Source organism: Myotis yumanensis, unplaced genomic scaffold, assembly GCF_028538775.1.
Source record: "Myotis yumanensis isolate MYYU_CA2020_CCGP unplaced genomic scaffold, mMyoYum1.0.hap1 SCAF_20, whole genome shotgun sequence".
NCBI lineage: Eukaryota > Metazoa > Chordata > Mammalia > Chiroptera > Vespertilionidae > Myotis > Myotis yumanensis.
The window spans coordinates 11,478,287-11,495,968 of NW_027223771.1; the positions used below are offsets into that span (position 1 = coordinate 11,478,287).

The window sequence follows — 17,682 nt, forward strand, 5'->3', positions numbered from 1 at the left end:
CAGGTCGTTATCTCCCGAGGGGTCCCAGACTGCGAGAGGGCACAGGCCGGGCTGAGGGACGCCACCTTCCCCCCCCGAGTGCACAAATTTTTGTGCACCCGGCCTCTAGTATATATATAATAATATAGCTCACTTTATTAAAAGAGGAAGATGGAGTTAATGGGTTTAAATATTCATCTTCCTCTCCACTAACCCACAGTCCTGTATTCAGATGGGGCATACTTGAGAAAATAGAAAACAAAATAGGAAACACACAAAACATTCTATGATGTTTGTGAAGCAAATCTACAGATTTGTTACATCTTAGAATAAACTTAAATTTGGTCGCGATGTAAATTTTGGAAATATTTTTATATCACTTAGAGGCAGAATCAATAAATCCAATTTATATACAACCTTCTATTTGTTAGGGTTTTTTTTAAGACCATTTCCTATTTTAGCATGTGTTTAACATAACCCGGTTTCAGTTATAAACTGGTATAACCTCATAAAGTAAATTGATGGTCAAATTTAGTATCCAAAACACGATGGATATATTGCACTTATGCAGAAAATCGAACTGTTATGGGCCCCACAAATCTAGGAAACACTGACAGTTGCTCAAAAAACGGGATTCTGAAAGCCTGCCTGGGCAAGACGCGTGTTCTATGACTCGCAAACTCCTGCAGCTCGTCAGGGCTCTGCCTGGACAGATGAATGTATGTGCACGTGGAAGACACGCAGGCACGCCGCGCTCGCACACCCAGCCTCGCTTTCCCCTCCACGTCTGCACTCGGAGGGAGGCCCGTGGGAGCTGAATGCCTGGCGGACACGGTGACACCGGAGTGACAGAGCAGCACGTGACCGGGGTCAGAGGCTGGAGATTCAGGTGCGTGCGAGCAGGACCTCCATCCTGCCTTTCTGATCTGCGGCCTCCATTTCCCCATCTGTACCCTCGTCACCACAAACCAGGGCAGAGCTGTAACACTATCTGCTCGATCCCCCACACACGCTTCCTCCTGCTCAAAGCTCCAGTCCTTTGTGCCTCAAAGGGACACCTGGGGGGGGGGGCAGGACAGTCATGCGCCTTCACTCACACCCACCCCGCAACATGTGTCCTCGCCATGTGCACCCACTGTGTGACACGCCCGGGCTCAGCACAACGGATACGCCCAGAGAAAGCCCCTTGCCCGGCTGGTGTGGCTCAGTGGTTAAGCATCGGCCGATGAACCCGGAGGTCCCGGGTTTGATTCCCGGTCAGGGCACATGCCCGGATTGCGGGCTTGATCCCCAGTAGGGGGTGTGCAGGAGGCAGCCGATCCATGATGCTCTCTCTAATCATTGATGCTTCTACCTCTCTCCCTCTCCCTTCCTCTCTGGAATCAGTGAAAATATATTAAACACACACACTAAAGCCCTTCTCAGTGTCAGTTTTCTCAACTGCAAATGAAGGTAAGTTTACGACACGTGTTTGTGGTGAGGCTTCAATGAGAAACATACACAGAACTGACCGAACACCCGGCACGCAGTAGGTCTACGGGAATGCTGATGGCATCTAGCTGGATGTGTCTGCCTTCCAGTGAATATAAGGGTCACACCCTTTGCTATCGGCTAACGAAAGATACGCAGTCACCGTGCAAATTGCTTCGAAAACGAAATTTTGCCATTGTCGTTTTGGCAAAAGTGGCAGGCGTGTGGCTTTGAAGAGAAACAACTGTTCCCCAATAAACGGACTAATTGCTGCTTCTGTGGAGATCTGAGAGGAGAGGTCCTCTCCACCTACTGCCTCCCAGGGGAGGGGGCTGTGCTGGCCTTTGATTTTGCAAGGGGATCTGATTTCTTCCCCCCACTACAGAGCCAGGTCAGAGGGCCAGGTTAGGATCAACAGCGACTGCCAGCAGGGAAACCAATGGCCCAGACCCTTTGAAATCCGATCAGCAATACAATTAGGCGTGGAGCTGGCGCAAATGAGCAGCCGGTCACCTGGGGCACACGCAGCAAGCCCTGCCACAACTGCTAACTGCGCGGGGCTGGGTGCGCGCGGTCCCGGTGCCCACGGAGCCGCATATATTTTCATGAGAATGCTTTTTCCAGTAGAAACTACCCGAGGAGCTGTTACTCCGTTTCCAAGATGAAGAGGAAGCCAGAGGGGAAAAATATACACCCTGAACAATGCGGCTAGTATTCGGACGGGAGGCGGGAGGGGCGGGAGGGAGAGACCGGCCAACACAAATGTAAATGCGGCTTTGAAGTCCTCCCTCAGGCCGAGCGGCAGGCTACGCGCCTCTCACCTCCTCTCTCTCCAGGACTCGGGCGTCTCTAAGGCCCGATGATGAAAACGCCGAAAACGCCCGCCCTCCGGCCGCGAGCGGGAATCGGGGCTGGGCCGGGGCAGGTCACAGCCCCCAGACGCACCCCGCGCTGGTTCACGCGAGTTCAGTCCACAGAGCACACAGCCCTCAGCACGCACAGCCCATCCACCACCGCTCGGCGTCTTCATCACCAGGAGTCCCAGGTGAAGGCACAGATGTCGCACGTGGGCCGCCCGGGGCGGACTCCTGCACAGGCTCGCTCGCTCAGACTCCCGGTCTTTGTTCTGTTTGCAGGCAGGACGGGCGGTGCTCACGGCTGCCCCCTGGTGGCCGTCGGGGGCAGCTGCGGCCCTGGCTGGCGCTGGGACAGGCTGCCCAGGCCTTTCCTCATCCTGCACAGGCTTCAGACCCGGCCACTCGCCTCTGCCCAGTAGTCAAGCGGGGGCGCGGGGGGGGGGGGGGGGGGGGGGGGGGTCTCTGCCTGCGCTTTCGGGGAACTGGCTCGAGAGAGAGAACGCCGCCTGGCCCTCCGGAGGCCCAGCCATGCGTAAGGTCCTCGGGAATCCAAGGACAGAGAGATCTCCAGGGGGTGGAGTTCCTACCCCTTTAAGGCTTTCTTTCTTTTTTTTTTTTTAAATCCTCACCCATTGATTTTTAGGGAGAGTGGAAGAGAGAGGGAGAGACAGAGAGAGACATCGATGTCAGAGAGACATCGATGGGTTGCCTCCCGCATGTGCCCCGATCACAGCCCGGCCGGGGAGGAGCCTGCAACCGAAGTCCAGCCCTTGACCGGAATTGAACCCAGGACCCTTTGGTCCGCAGGCCGACGCTCTACCCACTGAGCCACACCGGCCAGGGCTGTCGAAGGCTTTCTGGGTGTCACCTCGAGCAATCCACAGACGGAGGGGGGGCAGAGGCAATATGGAGAACGGCCAAGCAATAGAGGCGATGGGAAAGCCAGGTCACGGGCAGGGGGGAGGTTCCTGGAGAACCAGCCAAAGGAAGAGGGAGGGCCACAGAGATCACGTGACCCAACGCACAGTATGCGGGTACAGAGATCACGTGACCCAGCACACTGTATGCGGGCACAGAGATCACATGACCCAGCGCGCTGTGTGAGGGCACAGAGATCACGTGACCCAGCGCGCTGTGTGAGGGCACAGAGATCACGTGACCCAGCCACGGTATGCGGCACAGAGATCACGTGACCCAGCCACGGTATGCGGCACAGAGATCACGTGACCCAGCCACGGTATGCGGCACAGAGATCACGTGACCCAGCACACTGTATGCGGCACAGACTCGCGTCTGGGAGTTCCCAGGACAGTGCCCTCCTCAGACAAGAGGCTGCGTTCTGGCTGGTCTGCGATCCACACTGTGAAAGGCCTGGAGACCCCGGGAGATTCCAGCAGCCCGAGTGAGAATCCGACCACGTGGGAGGCGCAGGACCAAGCAAGACGAAGCCCAAAAGACGAGTGGAAGAACGATTGCGCCACGAAATTAAACAAACAAAGGCTTATCCTTTCAGAGCAAACAGTACGTCGCTACGTGTACAAAACCATGCCTCTTATTTTTTTTCTTTTAAGCGGCTTTGGATCCTGAGAAAGGAAGGTTTATCCCACATGGATCGATACGCCCACCTCCCTCCCCTACGCCCTCCACCTCCCAATGTCAAGTGAAATGTCCGAAGAAAGGTGACAATTAGGGAAGGCTATGTCAACAGAGGAAAAGGCTCGCCAAATGCCCAAAGCTCTGGGAAATGGACTAGATTAGCGGTCCCCAGGCACGCTGGGATTCACGTGTGCCACCGAGAGAGCAGCTGGTCTCCCCAGAAGTTAACAGAAGAGAGGCTGGCCTGGCCGGTGTAGCTCAGTGGTTAAGCATCGACCGATGAACCTGGAGGTCCCGGGTTTGATTCCCGGTCAGGGCACATGCCTGGATTGCAGGCTTGATCCCCAGTAGGGGGCGTGCAGGAGGCAGCCGATCCATGATTCTCTCTCATCATTGATGTCTTTCTCTCTCTCTCTCTCCCCCTCCCTTCCTCTCTGATATCAATAAAAATGTATTATTTTTTAAAATATATTTTATTGATTTTTTACAGAGAGTAAGGAGAGGAACAGAGAGCCAGAAACATCGATGAGAGAGAAACATCGATCAGCTGCCTCCTGCACACCCCCCACTGGGGATGTGCCCGCAACCAAGGTACATGCCCCTGACTGGAATCGAACCTGGGACCCTTGAGTCCACAGGCTGACGCTCTATCCACTGAGCCAAACCGGTTACGGCTATATTATATTTTTTAAAAATCTGCCAGTAAAACCCTTCAAAGGCTTCTGACTCCTCAGTTCCCCACCTGACAAGGAGACACACACTCACTCATTGAAACCACACCGACTTCCCGTCAGCCCAGCAACCTCCCCTGGCAGAACTGAAACCAGTTCAGAAAAAGGCTGGGCAGCACCCACTGCTTCCCTCACGCTGTAAAAAGGGGAATATCAGATTTCCTCTTAAAGTGCGCCCCTGAAATTGTAAAGATTTCACCATATGGAAGAGATCTGGACGCGAGGAAGAAAGGGCTGCAGACTTGGAACCCTAATTCAATTTCCCCTCGCGTGTGAACCGGGCCTGCGGCAAACATTTACCTTCTCGGGAGGAGACTGAACAAGAGGCCATTGTGTGCCGGGCATGGAGGTCTGGCCAGGCTCATCTACACCAACTTTTCCAAACATCAGGTTGGAATTACAGAATTCTAAACTCTCAATGAACTACTCGCAGGCCGCAGAAATCCGCCCCATGCTGACGGGTCAGCGTCAATTCTCCAAGTGAGGAACAGCCTCGTTCCAAAGTGAGGTCTGCATGTTCCAAGCGCCAACGAGACCTGCCGCGGAATGCCATGCGATGCGCTCACTTCCGCCTCCAGCACCATGGCATCTGCATCTGATAACCCCGACTCTGTCTGATGGGAAGCATATGGCACCAGTCACATCGCTCTCCACTATTTTCCTAAGAAAAGGAGTGACAACTTTCTCCCTGAGCGAAAAAGGCTAAAAAAATGAAATAACATTTCCAGGCCGGCCCTGAGGCTACGAACATCGCTCCGTGCTGTAATGTGTAATCTGTGCCCTATCACGGGCCCGTTACCGTGTAAGAGAAAACGAGAGGTCATCGCGGATTGGTGGTGTGACCCTTTAAAACACGTCCACAAACTCTCTGACACGGTCCCTTAAGAGGTGGAGTGAGTCCCACCTTTGGATCCGGGCCAGTCAGCGACTCACTTCTGTCTGAGGAAGGGATGGGGCAGGAGTGGGGCGAGGGTCAGGAGGCGCCATCATGACACCTCCTTCCTCTCCTACTGGGACGCTCACCAGCCAGCACCTGGTGAGGAGGCCAAGCAGCCACATGGAAAGGCCACACGGGCCCGGCCGGCGTGGCTCAGTGGTTGAGGGTCGACCTATGAACCAGGAGGTCAGGGTTCGATTCCCGGTCAGGGCACAGGCCCAGGTTTCGGGCTCGATCCCCAGTGTGGGGCGTGCAGGAGGCAGCCGATCCGTGATTCTCTCTCATAATGGATGTTTCCATCTGTCTCTCCCGCTCCCTTCCTCTCCGAGATCAATAAAATATATATAAACATATATTCGTTAAAAACAAGTCACAGCCACAGGTCCAGCCCCAGTCCCACTCCCATCCGATGGCCCCGCAGACAACCAGTGTCACCCAGACACGGGGGTGAAGAGCCTTCGAGTAACTGTCGTGCCCAGGCTCTGAGCACCTCAGGTGACGCCACGTGGGACAGAGGAGCCGTCCAAGCAGACCACGTGGCCTGCAGGTCCCGAGGAAGTAAACGCTGCCTCAGTGAAGCCACTGGGCCTCGGGGGTCCTCAGGCAGCAGCAGACTATTCCACCCCATCAGCCACCCAGCTTACGCTTTTCATCCAAAAGACAAACCCGTCTTAAGTTAAAAACACAACACACAGCCCTGGCCAGCTTGGCTCAGCGGACAGAGCGTCGGCCTGCGGACTGAAGGGTCCCAGGTTCGATTCCGATCCAGGGCTCATAGTACCTGGGTTGCAGGCTCCTCCCCGGCCCGGGCCCTGGTTGGGACACGTGCAGGAGGCGACCCTTCGATGGGTCTCTCTCACATCGATGTTTCTCTCTGCCTCTCCCTCTCTCCTCCACTCTCTCTAAAAATCAATGGGAAAATATCCTCGGGTGATGGAGGATCAGCAGAGAAACCACATACATGAGGAGCTGTGCTGACAAACCTGGTCCCGGTCACCGCAGCCGAGCGCCCTGCGGGCTGGAGCCCCCGTCCCTTACCCCGGCTGCGGCCGCCTCTCTCTCTCGGGCGATCGCCTTCCGCGCGGTAACAAGCCGGAACCCTGGCCTTCCCCCCGGCCCCCCGGCCCGGCCCCCCGCCCGCCCCGTCTTGAACTCACTCCCAGCTGTGACGAGATGCTCTTAGGGAACACGGGGCGGAGGAGCCGGCCGCTCCTGCTCCGAGGGCCCGGCTTTTTACGACGACGCAGGGAAACGGGCCTGAAAAGGCGCTTCTGGCTGTGAGGCGGGTAAGGAGCTCCAGGTGTGCTGACGGAGCCACTCGGACCGGTCACCCGCCAAACCGAGGAGCCAATTAAAAACGTCCTGGTCGTCCGGACGAACACCAGGAAGGGAACTCTCCCAAGACACTCGGCCCGGACAGTCCCCGGAGCTCAGAACGAGAAGGCCGTGAGCAGGAACTCTGCTGCTCGCAGACGGAAGAGCCCCAGCTCGGAGTCTTCACAGACGACGTGAGCAGCACTTACTTTTTTTTTTTTTTGAAAGAACTACCACAGCCCTGGCCGGTGTGGCTCAGTGGATAGAGCGTCGGCCTGTGGACTCAAGGGTCCCGGGTTCAATTCCGGTCAAGGGCACGTACCTCGGTGGCAGGCTCCTCCCCGGGCCCTGGTTGGGGCTCGTGCAGGAGGCAACCCATCCATGTGTCTCTCCCACATCGATGTTTCTCTCTGTCTCTCTCTCTCCCACTCTCTCTAAAAATCAATGGGAAAGTATCCTCGGGGGAGGATTAACAACAACAAGAGAATGACCATAAGTCACACCGAGGTACTGACCGACATGCTCCTGACTCAGATTCTCTGAGTGAAGTCTAAACGCAGCAGGAAGAAGAGCCGATCTCTCCTTCAAAGACTCCGCCGAGTGAGCGGGTGTCAGGGGGCCTCTCGGGAGACGCGGACGCCCGCCCAGCAGCACCTACCGAGCACGTTTCCTGGCGGCACCTCCTCCAGGTCCTGCAGCTCCCTCCCCATCAGGAGGTACAGGTGCTCCAGCGTGCAGCACGCCATGTGGGGGACCGCGGGCAGCTCGTCCAGGGGAGCGGAGAAGCCCGATGGCACCTGGGAGAGGGAGGATGGGCGCCGGTGAGTGAGGGAGCAGGAAATGGAAACATCGGTTCACACATACAGAGTTATTTTCATTCATAAATGAGACGTGGGGCGGTCACATTTCATGTAAGTGTGAAGCATGCAAATTTGAAATGGTGCCTCATGGATTTAAAAATAGCCCTGGCTGGTGTGGCTCAGTGGATAGAGCATCAGCCTGTGGACTGAAGGGTCCTGGGTTCAATTCCAGTCAAGGACACATGCCCAGGTTGTGGGCTCGGTCCCCAAGGGACGTGCCGGAGGCAGCCTATCAATGATTCTCTCTCATCATTGATGTTTCTCCCTCTCCTCCCTCTCCCTTCCTCTCTAAAGTCAATAAAAATATATACATTTTTAAAAAGAGTTAAACCCTGGCCCTAGCTGGAGTGGCTCAGTGGACAGGGCGTCGGCCTTCAGACTGAAGGGTCCCAGGTTTGATGCTAACCAAGGGCACATGCCCCGGATGCGGGCTAGATCCCCAGTAGGGGGCGTGCAGGAGGCAGCGGGCCATGATTCTCTCTCATCGTTGATGCTTCTCTCCCTCTCCCCCCTCCCTTCCTCTCTGAAATCAATACAAATATTTAAAAGTAAATAAATTAAATAACCCAAATAGGCACTGATTTAAAGCGACGCCACCCAGAGCCTCAGCAGGGCTTGGCATGGACCCTGACGAGCAGGTTCCGCCTCCCTGCTTCCTGCTGACCGACTGGCTCCCGGGGCGCTGGCACCCTCAGCCTCCCGCACCAAGCCTGTCCCGCCACGGCTCCAGCTGGTGGTGGCCTTTGCCTTTGGCTCGGGCACATCTGGAAGCCACTGCTCACCGGCTCAGACCCTCCTGAGCGGCGCCTGGGACTGCCCGCCGGGCGCCTGCTGCTGCCCCCTGCGCGTGCCCACGCCTGTCCGTGTTGCCCAGACTCCGCATCTCCGTTTCCCGAAGATTCACCCTGGCACAAGCATGCCCTGTGTCCTCCCCGTTCCTTCTTCTGGCCTCGGAGAGAAAGGCCTCACAACCTTTAAGGCCAGAACACTGGGCTCACATGCCAGTTCCGTTCCCTAAATGCTACCGAGCGAGACAGGTCTACCGAATGTCACCCAGGCCACGCGAGAGGAGACACAGAATTCACCTCCATGTGCCTTTCTAGACGCGAGAAATCTACCAATAAGATGACTGCCAATCTCGCCAACTTAAAAGACATCAGAACCTTGAAAGAGCATATTGAGTTTGGCTTCCGGCCTCACCCGCTGCAGAAACTCCACGGGACTGTACTTGGGCCCCAAGACAAAGATTTTCTTCCCTCTGCGGGCCACGCCGCTGAACACGCGCGCAAACGCCACGAACGTCTCCTGGTTGGTCTCCTGGCTGCTTTCTTCCTGCGGCGCGGGCCTAGGGGTCACACTCCCCACCTGCGGCTCACCCCCTGCCAGGAACAAAGGGGTCATGAGCGCCAAGCATGTCCTCCCCAGGGCGGGGGGCACAGAGGGACAGTGAATACCATGGACATCTGGCCCAGTTCCAGGACAGAAACAGCAAGAATAAAAGAATAGCCCTAACCGGTTTGGCTCAGTGGATAGAGCGTCGGCCTATGAACCAGGAGGTCAGGGTTTGATTCCCGGTCAGGGCACATGCCCGGGTTGTAGGCTCCATCCCCAGTGGGGGGCATGCAGGAGGCAGCTGATTCATGATTCTCTCTCATCGTGGATGTTTCTCTCTCTCCCTCTCCCTTCCTCTCTGAAATCATTCCTATATAATAAAAGCCTAATATGCAAATTGATCAAATGGCGGAACGACTAGTCACTATGACACACACTGACCACCAGGGGGCAGACGCTCAATGCAGGAGTTGACCCCAGCCCGCAGGCCAGCCAAGGCGGGTCCCAGCAGGGTCCCCCAATCACCCCACCAGTCACCCCACAGATCGGCCCTGATCGCTGGCCGGGCCTAGGGACCCTGCCCGTGCATGAATTTTGTGCATTCGGCCTCTAGTAAAAACATATTGAAGAAACAAGTACAGACATTTGACATTAAAAAAAATATTTGGCACCAAAGCCCACTGGGGAAGCTGTACCTTTCGGCTCCTCTCCCTCCGGACTCGTTTCAGGGGTGCTCCCTTCGGCGGTGGGCCCGGCGGGCTCCGGGCCCTGAGCTGCCGCGAGCCTCTCCGCGTGCCTCTGTCTTGCCTTCTCACGCCTCTGCACGATTTCTTCCTGAGTGAGAGGCCTGTGGGATGTCACGCACGTTAACTCCGGGCGGCACGAGCAGGGAAACAGCAGCACTCATGTGCCAGGACCGTCGACAACGGGCCCTGGCCCTTCGGGGCAGAAGGCTCCCCGAGTTCCCTCCCCGGCGGCGGCGCCAGGAGAGCAGGCCCCTCAGGCTTCCTCGGAGGGCGCAGGCCCCAGGCACCGAGCGCACGAGCTGACCCGCAGGCCCCACGTGCCCACAGAGCTCGCACGCCCGCGGGGACCATCCTCCCGCCCAGCCGCGTACGCCGTCCCCCACCCCCATCCCGTCCTTACCTGGGCCTATTCTGAGGCAAAGCCTTAGCATCGACAGCAAACATTTTGGACACAAAGATGATGACCGGGGCGGTCTCGTCACTCCCGCATTTCATAAAAGCTGAGCGAGCAGAAAGCAAGCATGTCAGTATTTTTTTTTCCTTTATGAAAGATCCAGGTTTTTCTGGAGAACAATTAAGATGTTTTCACTATGGCATCATCTAAATATGTACGCAGCCTGTAACCTTTTACAACTACCATAAAAAGTCCATTTGGAAAACTGTAAAACTGCCGGAAAAGAGGAAAAAGAACAAGCAGAATTGGCAGAAACAAGGAAAGAAAAGCAGCATTAACAGGGCAGGAGGAGGGCTGGGGGACTCCGATTCGGAACTGAAGCCAGTGAGTGAGCTCACCGCCCGCCACAAGCCCCAATAAATATTCCCTGGACCCAGTGGAGAAGCAAGAGGATCGAGGGATGCGAGCAGAGGCCAGCAGCCAGCAGGGAGCTTGTGGATAAAACACATAAGCCTAACCAATGGACACAGACACCGGGGGGTGAGGGCATGAGCGGGGGCGGGGGTGCACTGGGGGATAAGGACACATATGTAATACCTTCACCAATAAAAAATAGCCCTGACCGGTGTGGCTCAGGGGATAGAGCGTTGGCCTGCGGACTGAAGGGTCCCAGGTTCGATTCTGGTCAAGGGCATGCACCTTGGTTGCGGGCACATCCCCAGTGGGGGGTGTGCAGGAGGCAGCTGATCGATGTTTCTCTCTCATCGATGTTTCTAACTCTCTATCCCTCTCCCTTCCTCTCTGTAAAAAGTCAATAAAATATATTTAAAAATAAATAAATAAGTAAATAAAATAAAAATCAATAGCTTTTCCAATCCCCACAATAACAAGTTAGAACACAGCCAAAAATCTAATATAGTAATAGAGGAATATGCAAATTAGCCAGTACACCGTAATGTCAAGACCAATCTACAAGTGGCAGAGCTACAGGAGGGCGGGGGCAGCGGGCTACAAGCGCTCGGATTCGTGCGCAGGGCTACCTTAATCAATAAAAAATAGAATATTATAATGACAGCAATGAAAAAACCTTAGACATAAACTAAGGTCCATTATTATAAAGATGTGAATTTTCCCTGAATCTACAAAACCTTTTATACATTTCAATTTTTAATCCTCATCTAAGGATATGTTTAGAGGAAGGATGGTGGGGGAGAGGGGAGGGAGGGACAGAAAGGGGGGGGGGAAGGAGAGAGAGGGAGAGAGAGAGAGAGAGGAGAAACATCAGTGCGAGAGAGAAACATCGACCAGCTGCCTCCTGTATGCACCCCAACCAGGGCTAGAACCTACAGCCTAGTGCAGCCGTGGGCAAACTATGGCCCGCGGGCCGGATCCGGCCCGTTTGAAATGAATAAAACTAAAAAAAAAAAAAAAAAAAAAAAAAAAAAAAAAAAAAAAAGACCGTACCCTTTTATGTAACGATGTTTACTTTGAATTTATATTAGTTCACACAAACACTCCATCCATGCTTTTGTCCCGGCCTCCGGTCCAGTTTAAGAACCCATTGTGGCCCTCGAGTCAGAAAGTTTGCCCACCCCTGGTCTAGTGACTGGGAATAAACCTGCGACCTTTGGTTGTATGGGACGAGGCTCCAACGAGGAGCCGCCTGGCCAGGGCCCACATCTATAAACTGTTCACAATTCAAAGCACATGTTGCCATTTTCCTTAGCCGACACTGGAGGGATAAAATTGGTTAGTGATTTTTTAAAAAAATCGCCCCACATCAAAATATTTTACCCATAAGTTAGCCCACCGGTCAAATTCAAACGAGAAAAAACATTCCGGAAGTCAGAATGGAACATGGTCCACAAGTCTTGCCTGGGGAAGCCTTGAAAAGTTCGGATGCCCGACCAGTGTGGCTCAGTGTTTGAGCGTCGACCTAGGAACCAGGAGGTCAGGGTTCGATTCCCGGTCAGGGCACAGGCCCGGGTTGCAGGCTCCATCCCCAGTGGGGGGCGTGCAGGAGGCAGCCGATCCATGATTCCCTCTCATCGTGGATGTTTCTCTCTCTCTCCCTCTCACTCTCTTAAATTAAAAAAAGTGTATTTCTTTTTAAAAATGAGGGTGCATGCACATTCCTCTGTCCCTCACCTGCCTTCAGCGCCTGGGTTTCCGGCGGAAGCGAGTCGAACGTCTGTGAGCCCGAGCACATCAGCTTCTCCACCCGCTCGGGTGTGATGTCGAGGGGGCTGGGGAGCTTCTGGCACACCATAGCTGAGGTCTGTTGTTAAGGACTCCAACACGGATGCGTGCACTCTCCAGGGACCAGATCACAACATGCACCAAATCCTGCGGCAACAACGCATGAGCCCTGGCCAGCTGGAACGGTGGCCTGCAGACCGAAGGGTCCCGGGTTCGATTCCAGGCAAGGGCACGTACCTCGGTTGCAGGCTCCTCCCCGGCCCGGCCCCTGGTCGGGGCGCGTGCAGGAGGCAACCCATCGATGTGTCTTTCTCACATGGATGTCTCTCTCTGTCTCTCCCTCTCTCTTCCACTCTCCCTCAAAATTGATGGAAAAATATCCTCGGGCGAGGATCACCAAAAAAAAAAAAAAAAAAAAAGAGAGAGAGAGAGAGAGAGAGAGATTAAATTCATCTATAAAATTACTTCAGTTAATGTATGCCACTTTATAATGAAGTCTTTTGGGAATTAAAAACATAATGAGGAATATCAACACACTAAAGAAAATATAGTACTAAGAAAAACAGTGACCTAAAACTTCTAAATTATCTACTTATCTATAAATTTTAGTAAAAGTGTCTTTTTTAGATTACCAAACAAAAATAAAAAGGAGTATCTTCCTAGAAGAACATATATTTAGACTGTATTAGAATAAATACTAATATTAGTATAAGAATTTTTAAAAAATATATTGTTGATTTTTTACAGAGAGGAAGGGAGAGGGATAGAGAGTTAGAAACATCGATGAGAGAGAAACATCCATCAGCTGCCTCCTGCACACCCCCTACTGGGGATGTGCCTGCAACCAAGGTACATGCCCTTGACCGGAATCGAACCCGGGACCCTTCGGTCCGCAGGCTGATGCTCTATCCACTGAGCCACACCAGCCAGGAGAGTATAATAATTGTTAGATAGTTTCATAGAACACTAGGAAAAGAACACAGCAAGCTGAGTTTGGATCGGAATGCATTATTTCCAGAGGATTTCTTGGTGGCCAGTAACAACCCCCCCCTCCATTCTGTCAAAACAATGATCCCATTAAACACCACGAACAGAAAGGATACCGAGCACAGCCTGGGAGACGGGCAGCCACTGGCTGCAGATGGCGCTGACCTGGACCTTCGGGTCCGAGTGCCGCGCCTCCCGGGCCCCGATCTTCAACCCCAAGGAGGTGACGATTTTATCGATCTTTTCTCTGTCCCTGCAGCAAGCACAGAGCGGGGTGGAAGGTCACACAGCGTGAAGGAGCGGCGAGGACAGGGACCTCACCGTTATCCGACAGCGTTTATTCCTCATGCATGACTTTTCTACCAACAACGGAAAAGGACTGCAGGGGCTCCCGCCACAGCTCGGGAGGCCCCGTCTCCACCCATCCCCTCCTAAAGGGACCTTTCTCTAAAACCAGAGGCCTGGTGCACGAAATCCATGCAAGGGGCTCGGCCCTCGCAGCCCTGGCTTCGTCCCGAAGGTCGTCCGGCTGTCCGGTCTAATTAGCATATTACGCTTTTATTATTATAGATTTTCCTGCCGCACCAGACCACAGCCTCCCTAAGCCAAGTATGCCAGCGGGGGAAGCAGGGTCACAAACGCATGCTCAGAGGGCAGGAACCCATCTCGGGAATAACCGAGACATAAACTCGCCAAGGAAGCTTTCTTTTGCACTTGTCCCAACCATGTGTGTGCCCAAGGTTCCCAATATTAATGTCTAGCTAGCAGGCACCTTTCTGCTACGATGACTATTTTATTCCAAACTGGGTTTTTAAAAAATAAACGTCCAGCCCTGGCCGGTTTGTCTCAGTGGATAGAGCATCGGCTGAAGGGTCCCAGGTTCGATTCCCAGTCAGGGCACATGCCTGGGTTGTGGGCTCCAACCCCAGTGGGGGGCGTGCAGGAGGCAGCCGATCCATGATTCTCTCGCATCATGGATGTTTCTCTCTCTCTCTCCCTCTCCCTTTCTCTCTGAGATCAATAAAAATATGTTAAAAAAAGTAGTGGAACAACCAATTGACATTTCTCTCTCTCTCTCTCTCCCAAATCAATAAAAAATACAGGTCAATGTTTCCCTCCGTCCTCTCATCCCTTCCCCGCGGCCTCTATGAAGCATTTCTCTCCTATCCCTCCTGCTACGCGTGACTTGGGTTGCACAGGCTCCATGAAATCGCCTCCCAGCCCTGTCACCAACTCGTCGTCAGGGCTCTCTCTCCTCACTGCCCCGTCTCTCTCAGCTTCAAGCAGGACTCAGCCAATTGGAAACTGAGGCACATTCTACCTGCCCAAAGTCACCAGGTTTGTAAGTCTTACTTTTTCAAGACAGCGTCATACAAACTCCATATATTCTCCAGGATTAACTGCACGAATAACGGCTTCCTTCCTTTCGCCTGTAAAAGAGAATGAACACGCTCCGGTTTCTGCGTATTTAATAGGGATCTTAAATACTCATCCTTTGTTTTTGTTGTTGTTAATCCGCACCTGAGGATATTGTTCCTTTTTTTTTTAGAGAACGTGGAAGGGAGGGGGAAAGACAGGGAGACACATCGATGTGAGAGTCCCATCAATTCGCTGCCTCCCACGGGCACCTCGACCAGGGCCAGGGATCGAGCCAGCAACCGAGGTACGTGCCCTTGGCCGGAACTGAACCTGGGACCCGTCAGTCCTCGGGCCGACATGCTATCCACTGAGCCACACCGGCTAGGGTATAATACTCATTCTTGACATGTTTTATTATCGACACGCCTCATTTCTACTAGAAGATATTCACTCAACCGCAGAGGGGAGGAAGGAGGTACAATAACCCACCGCTCTCTCCCAGCGGGAACTATCGGCTTCACGATGATGAGGCCGTTTGGGGGACACGTCGCTGCGGCGGCCCCCCTGCGCCCATCAAAACACCACTGAGTGCCCAGCGGAGAGTGAACACGTGACTCTGCATGTACAGGCCTCGCCATGAACTTCATGCTAAAGAACATTATCATTACTTTTTAATATTTTACTGATTTCAGAAAGGAAGGGAGAGGGAGAGAAACATCCATGATGAGAGAGAATCATGGATCGGCTGCCTCCTAAATGCCCGCAACCCAGGCCATGTTCCCTGACCAGGAATTGAACCGTGACCCCCTGGTTCATAGGTGGACATTCAACCACGGAGCCACACCGGCCGGGCTAAAGGATATTCCTAACCTGAAAAACAATCAACTTCAAGGAAGAGGAAATTAAGAACAAAAAAACCTACCATTTCTTTTATCAAACTATGCATAATAATGCAAGAGCCCCGTGAGACGGGTACTCTCACATGCACAATTAGACGGACGACCAGCCGAGACGGCCTTTCTGAAGAGCTGGTGACAAGTTAGTGAGAAATTAAGTCGTTACCTGTGAGTGCTCGGTTAAAAAAAAGTCATCACGAAGACAAAACATTTATGCAAAGATGTCCGCCGGAGTCTTACTTATAAAAAACATTTGGAAATTAGAAACAGACACTAGGTCCGATCTGAGGAGAGTGATTATGTAAACCAGTGGTTCTCAACCTTCTGGCCCTTTAAATACAATTCCTCAGGTTGTGACCCAACCATAACATTATTTTCGTTGCTACTTCGTCACTGTCATGTTGCTCCTGTTATGAATCGTCATGTGAATATCTGATATGCAGGACGGCCTCAGGCGACCCCTGTACAAGGGTCGTTCGGCCGCCGAAGGGGTCGCGACCCACAGGTTGAGAACCACTGATGTAAAGGATGCCGCGCTCACAACACACACTGATGACCGGGCACTGGGGACAGGACGGTCTCCAGGCTTTTCTCGGATGGTTTCGTATCGTTATCCCACCCGCCCTCTGAGGCCAGCACTGCTGCCCCCATTTCACAGATGGAAACACTGAGGCACAGGGCGCAGCTGGTGAGCGCTGGGGCCGAGATGCAAACCTCCAGTCAGGCTCTCCGCGCTTCCCCGCTCCCTGCACTGGCTCCCTTCAATGCGCTGCTGATTCAAGGCCTGCCATGGCCCAGGGAAGATGCTCACAGGGTGGGGCTTTGTGCTTCATAATATCGAGCAAGAAAGGAGCTACATTACACAGACTGTATAATCGCGGCTGAGGGACGGAGAGATCTAGTCAGGAAGAATACAAGAGCCCTGGCCGGTGTGGCTCAGAGGATAGAACGTTGGCCTGCAGACCCAAGGGTCCCGGGTTCGATTCCGGTCAAGGGCACATACCTCGGTTGCAGGCTCCTGCCCGGCCCAGGCCCCGGTCAGGGCTCATGCAGGAGGCAACCCATCAATGTGTCTCTCTCACATCGATGTTTCTCTCTGTCTCTCCCTCTCCCTTCCACTCTCCCTAAAAATATCCTCGGGTGAGAATTAAAAACGACAATAATAAAAAAACAACAAAACAACAAAAGGGACATACGCCCATTACCTGATCCACCTTCATGATCTTCTTGGCCTTCATATTTATGTAATAGTCTCCCCACAATGTTTTCAAAAGAACTTCCTTTTTTATGCCAATTTTTTGACTGTAGATTTGGGCAAAGCGCTCAATTCTGGGGAAAAAAAAAAAAGCAAGTGTTCATGCCATTAGTGACATCAGTGAGCGTGACCATCGTTAACACTGCGGGTCCCCTGCAGGCACCGTTCTGTCCACAGTGCTTCGAGAGTGTCCCTCACTGCAATCGTTCCCTCTCCCCAGGCAGGCACTAACCACCCCCCTTCACAGACAGGGGTAAAGGAGCAGAGACGTGACACGGGAGCACGGGAAGCTGGGAAGCAGCCCACGCAGTCTGGCTCCAGAGCCCATGTCTTGCCCCGTCTCTCTACCTCCCCATGAAGCAGAATTCGTGCCATGGTCCCTTTTATTGTGTTTAATCCTCATCCGAGGACATGTTCTTATGGATTCTATTGAGAGAGACTAAGGAGGGAGGGAGAGAGCGAGGGAGGGAGGGGAGGAGAGAGAGACGAGACAGAAACATCAATTGGTTGCCTTGTGTGGCTGCTACTTCAGGGAAAGGTAAAAAGAGAATCTGTATTCCTTCTTACAACTGTGGTGCATCTACAATGATCTCAAAACACAAAGTTCCATTTAAAGTATCAGCTGTGTAGCCCTGGGCCGGCGTGGCTCAGTGATTGAGCGTTGACCTATGAACCAGGAGGTCCAGGGTTCGATTCCCGGTCAGGGCACAGGCCTGGGTTGCGGGCTGATCCCCAGCGGGGGGCGTGCAGGAGGCAGCCGATCCGTGATT

General features: G+C 53.5%; 1 protein-coding gene across 1 annotated transcript in view; it reads right to left on the reverse strand.

The window, feature by feature from the left end:
- Window positions 1-17,682, reverse strand: part of EFL1 (elongation factor like GTPase 1) — a 57,141-nt gene that overhangs the window by 29,795 nt on the left and 9,664 nt on the right. Inside the window, 8 exon segments of the mRNA XM_070400325.1 lie at window positions 7,543-7,681; window positions 8,945-9,123; window positions 9,772-9,923; window positions 10,223-10,322; window positions 12,365-12,487; window positions 13,519-13,655; window positions 14,756-14,832; window positions 16,863-16,986. Coding sequence (XP_070256426.1) covers window positions 7,543-7,681; window positions 8,945-9,123; window positions 9,772-9,923; window positions 10,223-10,322; window positions 12,365-12,487; window positions 13,519-13,655; window positions 14,756-14,832; window positions 16,863-16,986 — 1,031 coding nt within the window.